A 17,102-nucleotide genomic window follows, 5' to 3' on the forward strand; every position below is an offset into this window, starting at 1 on the left:
TAAGGAAGAAGTATAAGAAAGGTAAAAAAAAGGACGACGCTGCTTATAAGATATCTTCACATTGTGAGGAAGTATAAAATATATACAACAAAATAAGGATGCAGTTACAGGGGATAACAGAGTACTACGAAAATATAGGTGGATAATCGTGGGATTATCAACACCGCTTCACGTAAGGAGGGTTCCCTAAATATAGGAAGTTAATTTACTGTAGAACTCTTCATTAAGTTGCTATTAAATGTTTACTGCATTTACCTGCTATCAGTATGTAAATATTTTTATATTTATGTCCACTTACGTTTTTTTCCCTTGTCCAAATTGGGCAGTGGGGTCGTTGATTGGTCTATTTGACCGAGAAATGTGAAGAAATTGCACAGTTTCCCCTTGAAATGGGCTTATCTTTAATTTTTGCCCTGGTCTTTAATTTTTGTACTTCAAAATCGTTCGTACGTGAGACATAAGTTCTTTAATTGTTTCAATGGTTGTTGCGTATTCTTTTGTAATGTATCGTATTATATTATATTATATTATATTATATTATATTATATTATATTATATTATATTATATTATATTAATAAATACAATATATAGATAGATTGTGTTGTTTTCCTTCATTGCATAATGTTAGACATCAACAATTTGAAGGATAAACCTACAAAAAAATGTAGGGCACAATGTATAGCTATCATGAAAAGTTATGATAAATGATAAAATATAATTATTAGATAATGAGTAAAGAAAAAATGAGGAAAAAAAAGGTAACGACGCGATAACACCAAATCGGTCGTTACATAAAACGATATTTTTCGCCGTTACGTAACGATGGATTTAAACGACTGTACATAAAGCACAATAAAAATAAATATTGTATTTAAACTAACAACATAATACGATACAATAGGTAACACCCATCCAAACAAGCTCTAGGCTCCGACATAACTTGTGAAATATTATGACTAAAAAATATAAATCTTATTCCCTGCGAAAAAATTATTGAACAAATGCAAATGACCGGAGAAATGCGGTGAGAGGAGAGGGGAAGTGGGGAGAGGGCCATTTGGAAATGGTCCACTTGTATTTGGTCTGAAATCAAACGTGGGAGTTGGGTCAAGTCAAAGGGAACGACTTTCTTCTTTGATTTTTCAAGAAATTTTACTGAAATGTCCTACTTAGGATGGGAATTTAATTTCTGGTCCTACTAAAAAAGGTTCAGTTAATATAGATGTGAGAATTTGACGGTGTATGACAAGTTGGCTCATTAAATGAAATAACTTAGGGTTCGTTTGGTAGTTGGACAAGAGGCGAGCTATTTATGTATTAATTTATATCACGTTTAGTAGCTAGTAAAGAGATATCTTATTCGTGTATTAATTTTTGCATGCTTATATCACATAACTAATACATGAATAAAAAGTTGAAATGACAATATTACCCTTATCACTCCCCACTTAAATGCTTTTCTTTTCTAGGTAAATATTTTTGTATAATTTTGTAATATAATATTATAATATTTTGTAAAAGAAAATTTAATTTTTATTGTAAAAAAATATTTTAATTTTAAAAATATATAATAGTTATTTACTCTTAATATAACAAACCAACATCCAAAGAAATAATTATACATAACTAAATCCTGTACAACAAATACCTACATAATTAATACATGCATAACTAATACCTGTGTTACTAATATGTATATTACTAATACCTACATAATTCTAACTAGCTACCAAATGACCTCTTAAGTTTTTGAAATTGGTATCTAGATAACTAATGTTTTACTCCTCCTCCTTTTTTTTTTTCCATCTTCTTCACATGTGATGTGAAAAAAAGGAAAAAAAAGACCTATCACTTATTTATGATTTATGATTGATTGATTGAAGAAACTTTAAAAAACATCATGATTAAAAATTGTTAAGCTTGATTTTTGAAGAAGACAGACCATGTCTATTGATTTTTTTAAGATTTACATTGAATCTAATCATTGAAAATTATTGGGATTGGTGCTTATGTTGGAAAAATATTAGAAATGATCACATTAAGAAGAATAAATAAGAGACAAATAAAATATAGTAATAACAGTGTAGATAAGACAAAGTTGAAATTCAAAAACCCGATTCAAGGTACGCTATGGATAGCGCTGTCTTCAGAGTAGATTTCGTCGCTAAGCCGGTGCAAATAGCAAAATGGTGTTCTACTCTCAAGATACAATGAACCACTCAGGAATCTTCTAATGTGCACTCAAATAGAAGTTCCGGAGAACTCTTTTAATCTCTCGACTGCTTTAGTAGAAAGGAAGAGGCACGAATGTAGAACTTTATGTTACAGGAATTTTTCCTAAGTCTGAAATATTTTCTAAGTGCTGAAAACCTACAGCAAATCTAGTATTTATAAGATGTAAAAAAACAACTAAAACACCTTTTCAAAGAAAGAATGCAACCCTTAAGATTGGATGACACTTTTTTATAATGAATAGGTGTATCCTTTAAAGAATGAGTAACACATCTTCATAATATATAGTGTCTTTTCAAAGGTGTATTTAAATTTTGAATCACATCTAAAATAAATTCTAACAATTACCCACATGATTCAAGAATTTAAAGAACACAAAAGCAGTCTTTTATAATGATTTCATTGAAGGTGTCTTGTGGACTTGAACCTCACTTAGTATGATGAATTCTAACTGGAGGGACCATAGTGAACTAATTTACAAGAAACTTGACTTTTAATGACCACTTCTGAACGAAGGGATATGAATCCGGTCGTTATAAGTTACTTATAGTGGCCAAAAAATTTTACGGTCATTAAAGGTTAATTTTTAATTCAACGTTAACGAAGGGATAGTATTCGCTCGTTAAAGAACGTTATATCCGGTCGTTAGAACTAAATAATTAATTAAAAATGTGGTGTTAGATTTTTCCCTCTCTTTTTTTCCCCAATACAAACCCCCCCCCCCCCAATCCCACCCCTCTGCCCCCACCACAACACTCCTCCCCACGTAGAATAAAAAAACCCTTAAGCGATACTCTTTTCCTGAATGTCGTTCTCTTTTACATACAGAGGATAAGTGCGGCGAATTATAAATATTGTGACGCACTGCTACTTAGAGTTTGTTCTCCTTCATGTGAAGGTAAATTTAGTTCTCTGTTAGTCTCAGTTGTGGATTTTGATAGTCCTTAATGTTAGCCGGTGCATGTTAGCTTTCCTTTTCCATCTTAATTTTCAAATCAAACCTTACATAGGGAGCATGAGTTTTGGTTGGGATTAGTTTAATTTTTTATTTCCCTTTTCCAGTAATTTAAGGACCCTATCCATTGATCTGGTGGGTGTGATAAAAGTTCAATCTTGAAGTGAAATTCTCTACCTAGGGTTTTTGTTTTACTTTTCTCAAATTACCTTGATATTAAATAGTTCCATCGAGCTTCCTACACCTTAATTTCACTATAATTATGCATTATCTCTGTCTCAATTAACTTATTTAGGTTTCTAATTTGTTAATGATCTTCAATTTCTGTATTATTGCTCGTCGTGTATGAACAAGCATGACTTTTTTTTTTTTTTTTTTCTGTTGGCTATTCAGTGTTCCATTACATACTCCTTGATCCGCATCCAAAGCATGGAGCTTTTTATTGATACTCTTTTGTAAGTAGAGGCAGAGGTGTCATTGACGTTTTGAATCCGGAAAGGGGTTCATTCTCCAAACTTAGTACACTTACCCCGCTAACAAAAAGGCGATATCTCCCTTCTAATTTTCTGAGCATTGCAAATCACTCTTTCTTGTTTTGACTCTATTCTCTCTTTTCCAAAACATATTCTCTCTTTTGTGATTTGATCGTTTGCGGCTGTTTGTGCATATTTGATTAAAAGTCGTTCGTAGACTTTTTACTATGCCAAAGGTCCGAAAGGTAGTTTCCTTTTATCTTTTTAATATTCTTCTAGTTTTCTAATTGTAGCCTGATGTGTATTTGACATCCTGATTAAGAATTTATTTTCAATTATGTGAATATCGAGTTCTTTCTTCTCTGCTAGTATGTGATCTCGTGTATTTATTTGGCATTCTAGAATACTGATTATGGCCTCGTTGAACGTGTATATCATATGATTTGATTGAAAACCTGAATAGGACTTCTTTTTCTTAACATTTAGAGCTCATTTCGATCTATTATTCTGACTCTTCTATGGCTATTGTCTAGCTTGAAATAAATCCTACTAGTTAGGAATATTAATTTCAAAAGGGAAGTTTCTATTTAGCTGAAGTTGTAGTATATGTATTTTTATTTATTTGATATAATCTCAGTCCATGATTCATGTTTATGCTCTCTTTGGGGAAACAGATGATTAAAATAATTTATTGTTCTGCTAGACATTAGTGTGATTGGTTAAGCTTTATTAAAAAATATGCTTGAATCCCACCCTACTACCTATTCCTTTGCTTTAAATGTGATTCTACATGTTGTTAATTTTCTAGAAGTGTTGATTTAGAGATGTATCATTTTGGTAGACTTTGTTTTCATATAATTGAATTGAATGTTGTTTCAAGATTATTTGGAAGGAGAAAGATTATTTGGATGGAGAACAAGATCTATATTTACCTTCCTAGAAATTACTCAGACACTGGTGGTGGCATCAAACTTGTGTGAGTTGGAATCTAAATGAATATATTAAGGAAGTTATGTGTGAAAACTATCATCTACGACCCTTGTACTAAGAAATCTTCATGATCTAGTTAACTACTTTCTTGAATTACTGGTTTTCTACCGGTCGTCTAAATGCTACCGGCATTTGCAGCCACGATGTTATTCTCATTTATGTCTCAGTTTCAATCTCAACAGATCTGATCCTCAAAATGTTAGTTTTTATCTCAGTATTTTTATTTCATCGCTGCTCTGAGTCAAACATGGATTTTCCGTCAGTAGGCCGTCCTTGTTACATGCTTTCAAGGTTATGCCTCACCTCTCTTTTATATCGATAGATGGTATTTTCTGAATATGTTTATTAGTCTGAGTTTTAGGCTCGTGTTTAGTTCAATGCTCTACTGGGTCTACTGTGCTGCTTGCTATATCTTCTTGTGTGATAGAAATCCTGTTTTAGGAGTCGCATTCTTGGTGTGCAGCCCTTAGTTTGTCATTACACGATTAAAGATTTTGAGTCATTTGTTGCAATTGAGTTCTTTGTTGTTGTGAGTTTAGCAAATGAAGCTTTAGAGTATTAAAAATGTTTAGAAGAATGAATAGCTGATGTGGTTTAGGCTTTACAGGAGTTTAGGATCTTTTAATACCAAATGAACAGAAGTAAATAGGCTATGGTTAGTTATGTGCAATATTTCCATGATAGATAATAATAAGGTTTATAGTTAATCTTCTTTTTGTTCATTGCAAGGCAAATTAATTATGTTGATTGTGAATTTTCTGATACAATGAACAATTGAATATCATTTTTTTCTGCTTGTAGTCATAATTACTCTATCTCACTTATTAAAACCAAAATGATTAGATAAACTTACTCTTACCTGGATTTTGACCAGAAGCATGTCTCAGTTAATTACTTCTATATCTGGGTAGGTTGTTGTATCTGGTTGATCATATTTGTTCTATTTTGGTCTCTCCATTAAAATATTTATATGCTAATTGTGTGAGACTCATCTCTTTAAGCCTATTAAAAGAGTTGTCACATATTGAATCCCGCTTTCGCGAGAAAACAGGGTGTGACACCTTGTTTATATAGTTCCTCCTTTTTGAGGTTTGTCACGAACAAGTTACTTCAAGACAAAAAGTCTGATTCAACTTTCTTCTTCTGAAAAGGTGTAGTAACTCATCTAGCTTAAGATATTTAATTAAGATCGTAAATTGGTTGAAAAGTTTGATTGCATTTCAGGTGCTACATTTTCTTCCACATGGCATTTGCCATTTTTATTTATAAGTCTGCTCACTTAGATATGTTGAAAGCTATTATTTTTATGCGAAAATAGATTATCCAGCCTGCAATGCATTAGTAACATGTTATTTTCTGCCCTAATACTATGTCCAGTATCAGGCTTGTAAGACGTCATCTTTGACATCATTTGTTCATTTACATTTCCTTATAGGAAACAATTCTCATTTGAAGAATTTGGGGCAAACTGAAGCGTTTAATAACCTTATTCTGGAACTTCAAGAAAGAGGTGAGCCTTCTTCAGTTAACTCCTTAGACGACTAAGTTTCTATAGGAGACCTTGTATATCTCATTCTAAAACTAGAGGTTCTCATGATTACTGCAGGAATTTTTCATCTTTATGGCTATCATCTATCATGTTATATATTACTAAAATTGGTATTTTGTTGGTTTTTATAAGCATTTTCCTACTCCTAAGCAGATTATTTGACCATTGTCGTTGAAGGTTTTGGTAGCTCTATTTTTGTGATCTTGCGGCTCAATAGAGAATGTGAACTGGACTAATTGTATTTTTTTTCATAGTAGTAATTTGTAGTTTCTTGCCTTGCACATCTTTTGGAAGGAAAAGACACATCTTTTGGAAGGAAAAGAGAAAAAAGTACTAGCTATTATGAGTTTTATGACTCAACTGACATGAACTTTTTAATTTAACAGATTAAGAATTTGAAGAACCCATCTTTGGAGAAAGTGCACAACAAGTTGATGCAGCTGAGATGTTAAAGAACAACTTGAAGGATTAGTTGAACCTATTTTTTCTTTCATTTGGAGTTGTTTAAAGATGTTCTGCTTGTACATTCTACATTCCTATTTTCTCTTCTTTTTATTAGAATGGACAAATATAATGTGATGCTTTATCCCATTTGTAAGTAACTATAAAATTTTATATTCATATTGATTCTTTTGTATGTTCTGGATCTGTGATCAATATGAAAGTAGTATTTAATTTTTATGTAGTTTTACAGTGATAACCATGTAACTGTCATAGGATAAGATATGCAATTATCAGATATTTATTGTTAAAAGTACTAACGACTGGATTTATTGCCCTTGTTAAAGGTTTTCAACGACCGGAGTGAACAATTGGCGAGCGGAAAATCCAGTCACTAAAAAGCATACTAACGACCGGATCTTTTGCTGTCGGTAAAGGTTCTTTAACGACCGGTTTGAAATCCGGTCGTTAACTTTTAACGTCGGAGCCTTTAATGACCGGATTTTTTCCGGTTGCTATTGGTTAGTAGCGATCGGATTGTGACTTTTAACGACCAAATTTCCCCTCGCTAAAGGCCCTTTTTCTTGTAGTGTAAAGTCTTGAACTAGGACCTTGTAGCCCGATCTTCAATTCAACATACGCATTATACGAGATTTTTATTGAGTTCATAAACAGGATCGCGCGTTAACGGCCTTGCGCTCGTATCTTGATTCGCGAGTGCTCCAAAGAAAAACCCAATCTCATAGGTTGCAGCCTCACAATCACACTCGAATAGGTTAATCCTTCAAGGATATATGTAACGGAAGCATATCCAGCATCATTTGCTATGAATTCATTCAGAGTATGTACTCTTCCTACCCGTTACATCAAGTACCATGATAATTAATCATTCACGAAGGGACTAAGACAAAAGATAAGTTATGGTACTTCTCCAATTACTAGACAGCTTGTTGTTACCACATTGAACCTTCGTCATGGGATCTCCAATAAGTAAGGTTGGGTTGCCACCGTTAGTAATTACAAATTAAGGGCTTTAGTGCCATTCCTTTTGAGAATTACGACTTACTTTATGCAAGTTATTTACATTAGCTAATTCATGTCTTGACGAAGTGCACTCCAAATTATTACTCAGATTTTGATTTAAGCCACTCATAATTACTTTCCGCCTCAAGCTGGATGTCTCTTTTGTTTTGAGTTTTGCTATAGCAATTCGATAATTACAACGAAAAGCAAATAATTAAAACAGGTTTTTCAACAATGGTAATATCGATTAAGTCTCAAAGCTTTCTACAAGTCATACCATCACATGTAGGTAGGGATGGGCGTTCAGTCGGTTCGGTTCGATTTCACAAATTCGGTTCCGTTTGCAAAAAATAGGAACTGAAATAATTTCGGTTCGATTTGGTTTTTGAGAGTTCGGTTCGGTTTTTTCGGTCGGTTTTTTCGGTTTAGATATGGATGACATAGTTAAGCATCAATTTAACAAAAACCTAATGACAACTATTCTATTATCTTCTCTCTGTCCAATCTTTAGCACCGTATACAAAAGCCGCTACAATCAATTGATCCGATGGTTTCAACATTCATAATAGATGAAACAAAATGGAGGATTAATAAGACATCCCGATAGTGAGTTCGGTTCAACGATTTGGTCTCTTTGTTTCTCCTCTCAAGATAAGCTTTATACATTTTCAAAAAAATTTGTTGTATTTTCTTTATAATAACACACAGACCATAGTCACATATTATAAAGAGACATCTATAATATTTACCATATTTAGGATAGATACGGTATCAATAATAGGATTTTTTAAGCATCACATTTTTATATTTAGTAGCTATAGTTTAAAATAATTACATCTCATAGCTAATTATAATATGTTAAATACAACTTATAGCTACATATATATACAAAGTAGAATACCCCATATCACATTATTTAATTCCAAACTAACCTTCTATCTCTCTTTCTCCCTCTCCCTCCTCCCCACCCCGCTACCCACCGGTATACAAAAAAACAGTGAAGCAACTTTCAATTTTCAACCTTCTCATCTAATTAGCGTCCCTTCTTCTCATAAACCTTCTCATATTTGAATTGATGCCATCTCCAACTATGGTTTCTTTAAAAATACCATTGATCCAATAGTTGTGAAACAAAAAGCATGGAGGATTATCTTTTATGCTCGAGTGATATGGAAAGACCGACAAGAGAAATCTATGGTTGATGCAAGCATATGAGTATCCGTAAAGTTTAAGCTAGAATATTTGTTGGAAATCGATCTTCATTGCTTCATTGATCCAATAGTGAAATTTGTTGTTGTTAACGCGGTGGCTTTTGAGTTTTACACGGTCGGATCCGGTTAGATCTTTAGCCGGATTCTCCGGATCTACTTAGTTTTGCTTTATACATTTTCAAAAAATTGTCATTTTTTTTTAGTATTCATTAAATTTTTAGCATACAATTCACCGTATTCATTAATTTTTTGGCATACACACATTCGTTTTGTGTATTTTATTTTCTTGTATTCAGTGTATTCGTTAATTTTATTTCTTGTATACAAATGAATACATTAATTTTTTGAAGTGTATACAAATGATACAAATGAACTATAATTTTATTTCTTTGTATTCAATTTTTTTGAGTGTATTTGTTAACTTTTTTAGTGCAAAATATGTTTTGTATACAATCGATTAAATATAATAAAATGAATACACTGTAAAAGTAACTATAATGAATACAGTTGATTTGAATACATTTAAATTGAATACAAAATTTAGCAAATTTTAATGACTGTATTCATGAATACAGTCACACTTAATAGCGAATACAACATGAAACAAGCGCTAGCTATATGTTTGCTTACGAAAAGTAAATAGCTAAATCCGTAGCTATTGGAAAAAAAAAGCCCCCAAATAGTATTTTTTTTCCCTTTTATATTGGGATTGGAATTTGGGCCTTTTAGTTTATTAGTTATGGGCAGAAGCCCAATATATATGTATAATATATGTTTCAAGAAAAAAAGGCCTGTTAAAATTCGATTTTTTTGGTTTAACCGAATTAAATTTTGCATAAACCGAAAATCGAACCGAATGTTGAAATCTTATAAATTTAAACCGAATTGGACCGAGTAAACTGAAACCGAAATTAACTTCGATTCGGTTTCGCTCGGTTTTTTCGGTTTGAACCATATTATGCCTAGCCCTAGATGTAGGGCTATCATATATACAAAATTTTAAACGGAAAAGGTCCAAAAATACCCCTAACGTATGGGAAATGGCTCACAAATACCCTCCATCCATCTATTGGTCCAAAAATACCCTTCCATCCACCTATTTAGTCTAAAAATACCCCCAACCTATTTTTTTTTGCTCAAGAATACCCCTCAAACTAACACCCTAATTTTGATGGTATTTTTTCAATTTTAAAATGCCACGTGATTTTTTTTGATTGGGCACATATATTATTTAATTTAAAAACTAAACCCCACCCATTTAATCTAACCCATTTTGTAACAAGTTCAAGCTCTATGGTTTCCATAATAAATTTATTTGACAGTGAATTTTGAGAAACATACTAGTCATTTCTTCACAAACAAACATAAACAAGCTCAGACAAAAGAAGATGGCGATCCAGCAGCCATTGGCACCAAAATAAAGAAGAAACGTCCTATCCCAGCAGCCATTGGTGCACCGAAACAAGGAAGAAATATGCTCTGTTCAATGTTGCACTATAGGAATTGACGAGTCCGGAACCAAAATGACTCAATAAAAAATCAAATGAACCAAAATACCCAACAAAAAAAAGAGTTACAAAACTACCTTTAGCGCAGTAAAATACTGCGCTAAAGCGATTCATGGAAATACATTTTACTGCGCTAAAGATTTTTTTTTTTTTTTTTTTTTTTTTGCATAGCGCAGTATTTTACTGCGCTATAGCTAGCACTGAAAAAAAAAATTTGGTAAACTTTTTTTTTTTTGTTTGAAAAAACTTAGTGTTTTTTTCATACTTTGACCAACGATTAGTCGTGTGTCAAGACTCCGAAACGTCAATATTTTATATAGAACCTGATATTTTTTTCTGCGTACAATAATGTAGGCCCAATACATCAAGGATACATAGACGTTCGGATAGTCATTTTAGGGGTTGAAAAGGTGCCCGAAGTAAGTTTTGTTTGAAAAAACTTAGTGTTTTTTCTAAACTTTGACCAACGATTAGTCGTGTGTCAAGACTCAAAACGTTAATATTTTATATAGAACCCGATATTTTTTTCGCGTACAATAATGTAGGCCCAATACATCAAGGATACGTAGACGTTCGGATAGTCATTTTAGGGGTTGAAAAGGTGCCCGAAGTAAGTTTTGTTTGAAAAAACTTGGTGTTTTTTCTATACTTTGACCAATGATTAGTCGTGTGTCAAGACTCCGAAACGTTAATATTTTATATAGAACCTGATATTTTTTTCTGCGGACAATAATGTAGGCCCAATACATCAAGGATATGTAGACGTTCGGATAGTCATTTTAGGGGTTGAAAAGGTGCCCGAAGTAAGTTTTGTTTGAAAAAACTTAGTGTTTTTTCCATACTTTGACCAACGATTAGTCGTGTGTCAAGACTCCAAAACGTCAACATTTTATATAGAACCTGATATTTTTTCTGCGTACTATAATGTAGGCTCAATACATCAAGGATACGTAAACGTTCGGATCGTCGTTTTAGGGGTTGAAAAGGTACCCGAAGTAAATTTTGTTTAAGGTTTAAGTGTTTTATTTTTTAAGGTTTTGATTTATGCGTGTTATTTTTTAATCAAGACATAACTTTATTTTGAATATAAATCTAATTCTAATTCTAAAAAATATAAGGTGAAAAACTAGTTTCTAAAGTGGTCAAACTTTAGATGGTCATAACTTTGCGCTCGGACGTCCGATTTACGCGTTTTTTTTTTTTTGAACTTGCGTATTTTTTCGAGATCTATGCGGACAAACCGCCGCATTGCTATTTGGCCGAGGCGATTTTTAAAAAAACATCTTTTATCCCATTCAATTTCAATTTTCCCCCAAATTGACGTGAAATTTTCAGTTTTATTTACTTATAAGATGATGATACGCAATAGATTTCAACGTAAAAATCCCAGGGTAATGTAGTTGTGAATGTCAATTTCACTTCTGCAGTTTCAATTTTTGAAAATAAAGCTAACTAATTTTCTCGACATATAAAGTTGACTAAAAGAACCTTACAGTCAAACAAAACTTACTTCGGGCACCTTTTCAACCCCTAAAATGACTATCCGAACGTCTATGTATCCTTGATGTATTGGGCCTACATTATTGTACGCAGAAAAAAATATCAGGTTCTATATAAAATATTGACGTTTCGGAGTCTTAACACACGACTAATCGTTGGTCAAAGTATGGAAAAAACACTAAGTTTTTTCAAACAAACAAAAAAAAGTTTACCAAATTTTTTTTTTTCGATTAGCTATAGCGCGATAAAATATCTTGCGCTATGCAAAAAAAAAAAAAATCTTTAGCGCGATTTTTGCGCTAAAGGTAGTTTTGTAACTCTTTTTTTTGTTAGGGTATTTTGGTTCATTTAATTTTTTATTGAGTCATTTTTGTTCCGGTCCCAGGAATTGACCGTCTAGGAGCTAATTATACAAGTCAGTACTCACTTGTATTCTTGAGCCATAGAGCTTGAACTTGTTACAAAATGGGTTAGATTAAATGGGTGAGGTTTAGTTTTTAAATTAAATAATATATGTGTTCAATCAAAACAAGCCACGTGACATTTTAAAATTAAAAAAATATCATCAAAATTAGGGTGTTAGTTTGAGGGGTATTCTTGAGCCAAAAAAATAGATTGGGGGTATTTTTGGACCAAATAGGTGGATGGAGGGATATTTTTGGACCAATAGATGGATGGAGGGTATTTGTGAGCCATTTCCCATACGTTAGGGGTATTTTTGGACCTTTTCCGAATTTTAAATTATATCAAGAAATACATGTTTCTTGAAGTATTTTCACTTGGAAGGAAGTTTTTCACTTTAATGATATCTCTCATATCTAACTTCAATTCCTTTGATTTCAACTAAGATAATCATGTTATAAGTCCTCACGTTGCACAAGTTTAATATCTCATATTTAAACTATCTCAGCGTACACATCAGTTTTAAACACATTGTAACAATATTCAAACGATAACCCCCACATTTTATATGTCAACCCATGAACTTTACTATTCATGTTATTATGCACGTACTGTAAAAGTAAAATCACAAATTAACACTACGACTTGATCACATGCATAATTAAGCATGAAACAGATTCATCCAAAAGGAAAACATTTGTCGTACTTCAATAGGTATCAGCATGGAATAAAACACCGAAAAAATATATTATGTTCCTCACCATTTTGAAATACAGATAGAAATACACTTCTCTGCTCAAAAGTCATGTCCTTTATTGAATGGTTGTCGCATTAATCTACAACGATAATTTCTTATTGTGCAAAAGTTAATTAATGCCTATCAATATCATAATCCTTGAATGTGTGAAAAGAGGATTAATAAATTTACTATGAAGGTTAGTGTTTCAAGGAATTTCATAAATATTCAACAGTATTTGTGACTTCATGCTACATCCATAAACACGTATGCGGTAAGACACTGGCGATGGGACTTTGCTTAAAATGTTCAAGACACAATAGATGTTCTTCACAAGTCACAATAAAGACTTCAAATTTTGTAAGGTTTTAAACCTTTAATAAATCCCCAAATCCTGTCTACACGAAAATATCATCATTTTTTTATGACCTCAAGTGTCACATCAATTTTCAATTACAAAATATGTTTTTTTACTATAATTAATTTACGTCATAACACTTAATTCTCAGGATCTTAAAATGATAAAAATAATTTTCAACTATTGATATGATCCTTATAGATAAAATACTTCATATCATCTCACAACTTGAAAATAAATTTCACATATGATCTTTACACAAGAATAACGAAACACAATATGATCACATGAAAAATGTTATTCCTAAAATTAGAAAGCATTAGAAATTCATCATATAAGTGAATCACCTACCCTAACATTATGAAAAACAAATTTCATGAACATCACAAGGGTAAAAATTTATAAATAAATCAATAATTAGTAGAGTTAGGAAAGTAGAACCCGTTTTATTGTGTAACTTTCTTCTTGACTCCTTGCTTAGACTGTTGGAATATATACTATTAACCATGTGTTTGGATATAGTATTTATTATATATAGAACAAATATTTATTCATTGTTTAATAAAGAATTAAATAAATCATGTACTAGTATGTGTGTCCTTTACTTATATAGTAGATGATTTAGTGTATAGAGTTTAACTTATACACGGAAGATTAAATCGTCGGTTCTTATAAGTATAAAATTTATGTTCACAATCTAAGATGGAAATTGGACAAAGCCATCGGTATGATTGTAGCCCAAGATTAATATAATGTATCTTCATTATGGGAACGTATACGATTCGTCTTCTTCTTGTGCTAAACATTTTGTATGTATTGAACGAACCAAGTAGAGATAAGTGTTTTTGTACCGAATATATAAAACAAATTCTCTAGTTCATTAAATGTACTTACACTCTTAATCTTGATATAATTATTATGTTCAATGTGATTTGTTCATTATTTTGATTTATTAAAAGGTACGACTCAATTGCGAGTCTATGTATTCCTGGTGAATTGGATAATGGCAAATTACATTTGAGAAATAATAATTAGTTGATAGAATCCATGTCTCGACTTTGAGATTGATGATACCCTTTTATGGATGCTTATAAGTCTCATGTGAATGCAGGTGGATTTTGTATCCGTCACATGATGTAAGTTAAGCAGAAATATAAAGGATTCAATTAGTCAATGAATTAAATTGTCAGTAATTTAATTGATTGGTATCTGTAATCTTAACATGGGGAGTTAAATAAGTTTTAATGTATGATTTCAAAATTGAACTGAGGAGTGCAGTTACGATTTTTTAGTGGAATAATTCGTAATTTATTATGGTAGGATTAATTCAGATTTTTTGAATTAATTCCCTAATAGGAAGCCTCGCTAATTAAATTCTGTGGTCCCTGCTGTGCCCGAATAATAAAGAATTAAATGGAATATTATTTCTTGGTGGAAAATAAAGACCCAACAGGTTTTGGAAAAGGGTGAAAAACCCTAAACCTGTAGTTATAAAATAGGGGTCTTATAAAGACACCAGAGTTTTAGAAGTTTCATCAACTTTTCCATAGAAATTCGCCCACACGAATTTCGCAAATTCTGGTGTTATTTGGGTTACACAACAGAAGACTGTAGAACTGAAGGATGAACACGTGAACAATTTTTGCTCGTGCTTGAAGGTTCGATTTGCAGCCGCGGTCACGCTCCAAGAGATAAGTATCGATTTTATGTTTGATTAAAATATTTGATTATGTGTTATCTATATTACATGCAAGTTCAATCCTGGCTATTTACTTCCGCTGCGTATGCCTGTATTCCATCAATTGACATCAAGAGCCTACTTGCATCTAAATAGATAATCTAGATGAAATATATATATACAATTTTATATATGATTCATGAAAAACAAAAACAAAGGGAGGCAAAGGTTTGCCGTCAGGTTTTTCGACGGTGATGTCGTTGCTCTATAAGTGAACTGTTAGTACTTGTTAAATTGTTTTGGCGGCGGCGGCAAGACAAAGTGAGTCAAAGCCCCTCTTTGTTAAAACCTTGACTGTAATGTGTGATTTTATTTCTGTTAAAAAAAGAGAGGTAAAATTGGTAGCTAAATTGACTATAAAGGATGATTTGGCCGATACAAGAGCAATTGTGCTTTTTGTTTTCATTTTGTTGTGTTACAGTTTTAACAATGCCAGCTAATAACATGTATTGCTTAGATTTGTGTTGGGAACACTTGTTTGGTCTCATGTGATTTTGAATTAGATTTTTGTTTCTTAATCACAAAGGGAATTGTTGATAACGTGATTTAGGCAATGTGAATGGATAATTTTAACCTATTAATTCTGATTGGTTCTTCGAAGCTTGCCTTCAATTTATTCAATTTAATATGTTGGTCTCATAATTGCCTGTTGCCTGGTTCACATTGAAGAGAACAATTAGTAACACATAAGCATGCCTTTCTTTCATTTTAATTGTAAGAGGGTTATTTATGGGCATGCCATTCTCTTTTCCCGTCTCACATGAGTATAATATTGTATAAATTAAGGTTTTGTGATTAGTAAATAGTTACCATCAAATTGGTTTATTTATTTGAAATCATTGAGAATTCTTAATAGCTGTATGCATGTTAGATTATAACAATACATGAATTGAGAATTATGATTAATAAATAGGATCTACGAAAGTTGTCTATTTATTTGAGTCATTAGAATGTGCTCAATGTGACATGTATAAATTGTTCTGGATAAGTGTACACTGGCGGTGAAGGTTTATTTACTTGAAAGGATATTTACCTTTAGAGACTAGTAACACTTAATTAATTCATGAGAAGAGATTTTGAGGTTTTCACCCGAAAGAGAGAAACATAATATCTTGAATTCTTGGGTATATTAATCGAGGGGACAATTTGTAAGTAGGTGGACACAATATATACCTTGTGCTCGTGGATATTTATAAAAGGAGAATTAAAGTATGGATCATATTTTTTTTAATTCTAAATATACTAAAACGGCTATCTTCTAATTTGGTCATAGTTTTGGAGATAAAGTATATGTTAATTTAGTTCTAGACTTACATGTATCTGTTCTTGCTTGGTAAAAGATGCATTTGCAGTGATTGATGTCATTTTTCGGCATACTGAGATCGTCTAGATGAGTTTTAGGTACTTTGTCGGATTAAAATTTGTTTTAAGTAAGAAAACGATATTCTTTATATCGATTTTATTTATGTTAAATTTGGAATATGATTACACGTGATGATTTAATATTGATTGATATATGATAAGGATATAGATCTTTTTTTTTTCTTGAATCGCCTGAATAAGTTATCTTTCCAATTTGGTCATAGATTTAGAGATCTGAAATTTTACGAACTCTAATTGATCTGAAATTCGGTAAGTTTATTGGAAACAACCCAGTAAGCAATACTCACTGCTTTGCAATGAATCATGTTGTTTTTCGGTAATTCAGGGTTGTTTAGATGGTGTTTTGGGCGATTTTCATTTTTACGAAAAATTAATTTTTTAGGAAAAATTACTTGGCTATGATCTAATGGTGATAGAGATTCTTCCTTATGGTGTTCATGACTAAATACTAGTGAAATAATAAATTTATGTGTTGACTTTCGGTCTTCCTCCCCATCGGATAGATTTATTATGGGTTGTCACTAGGTATAATCACTAGTTATTGATAACTTGTATTAACTCTCCATCTGAGTTACATGTTGGGTCCATGGAACTAGAGATAA

The 17,102-nt window shown here is 32.0% G+C and overlaps 1 protein-coding gene across 1 annotated transcript; it reads left to right on the plus strand.

Moving 5' to 3' along the window:
- The first annotated feature begins 2,131 nt into the window (after window positions 1-2,131).
- On the plus strand, window positions 2,132-6,842 carry LOC132032085 (uncharacterized). Its single transcript, XM_059421886.1, has 4 exons — window positions 2,132-2,173; window positions 2,915-3,131; window positions 6,087-6,161; window positions 6,602-6,842. The coding sequence occupies exons 1-4, from the start codon at window positions 2,132-2,134 to the stop codon at window positions 6,670-6,672; spliced, it is 405 nt and encodes a 134-aa protein (XP_059277869.1). The 3' UTR covers window positions 6,673-6,842.
- The last annotated feature ends 10,260 nt before the right edge of the window (window positions 6,843-17,102 follow it).

This window comes from Lycium ferocissimum, chromosome 9 (assembly GCF_029784015.1).
Source record: "Lycium ferocissimum isolate CSIRO_LF1 chromosome 9, AGI_CSIRO_Lferr_CH_V1, whole genome shotgun sequence".
NCBI lineage: Eukaryota > Viridiplantae > Streptophyta > Magnoliopsida > Solanales > Solanaceae > Lycium > Lycium ferocissimum.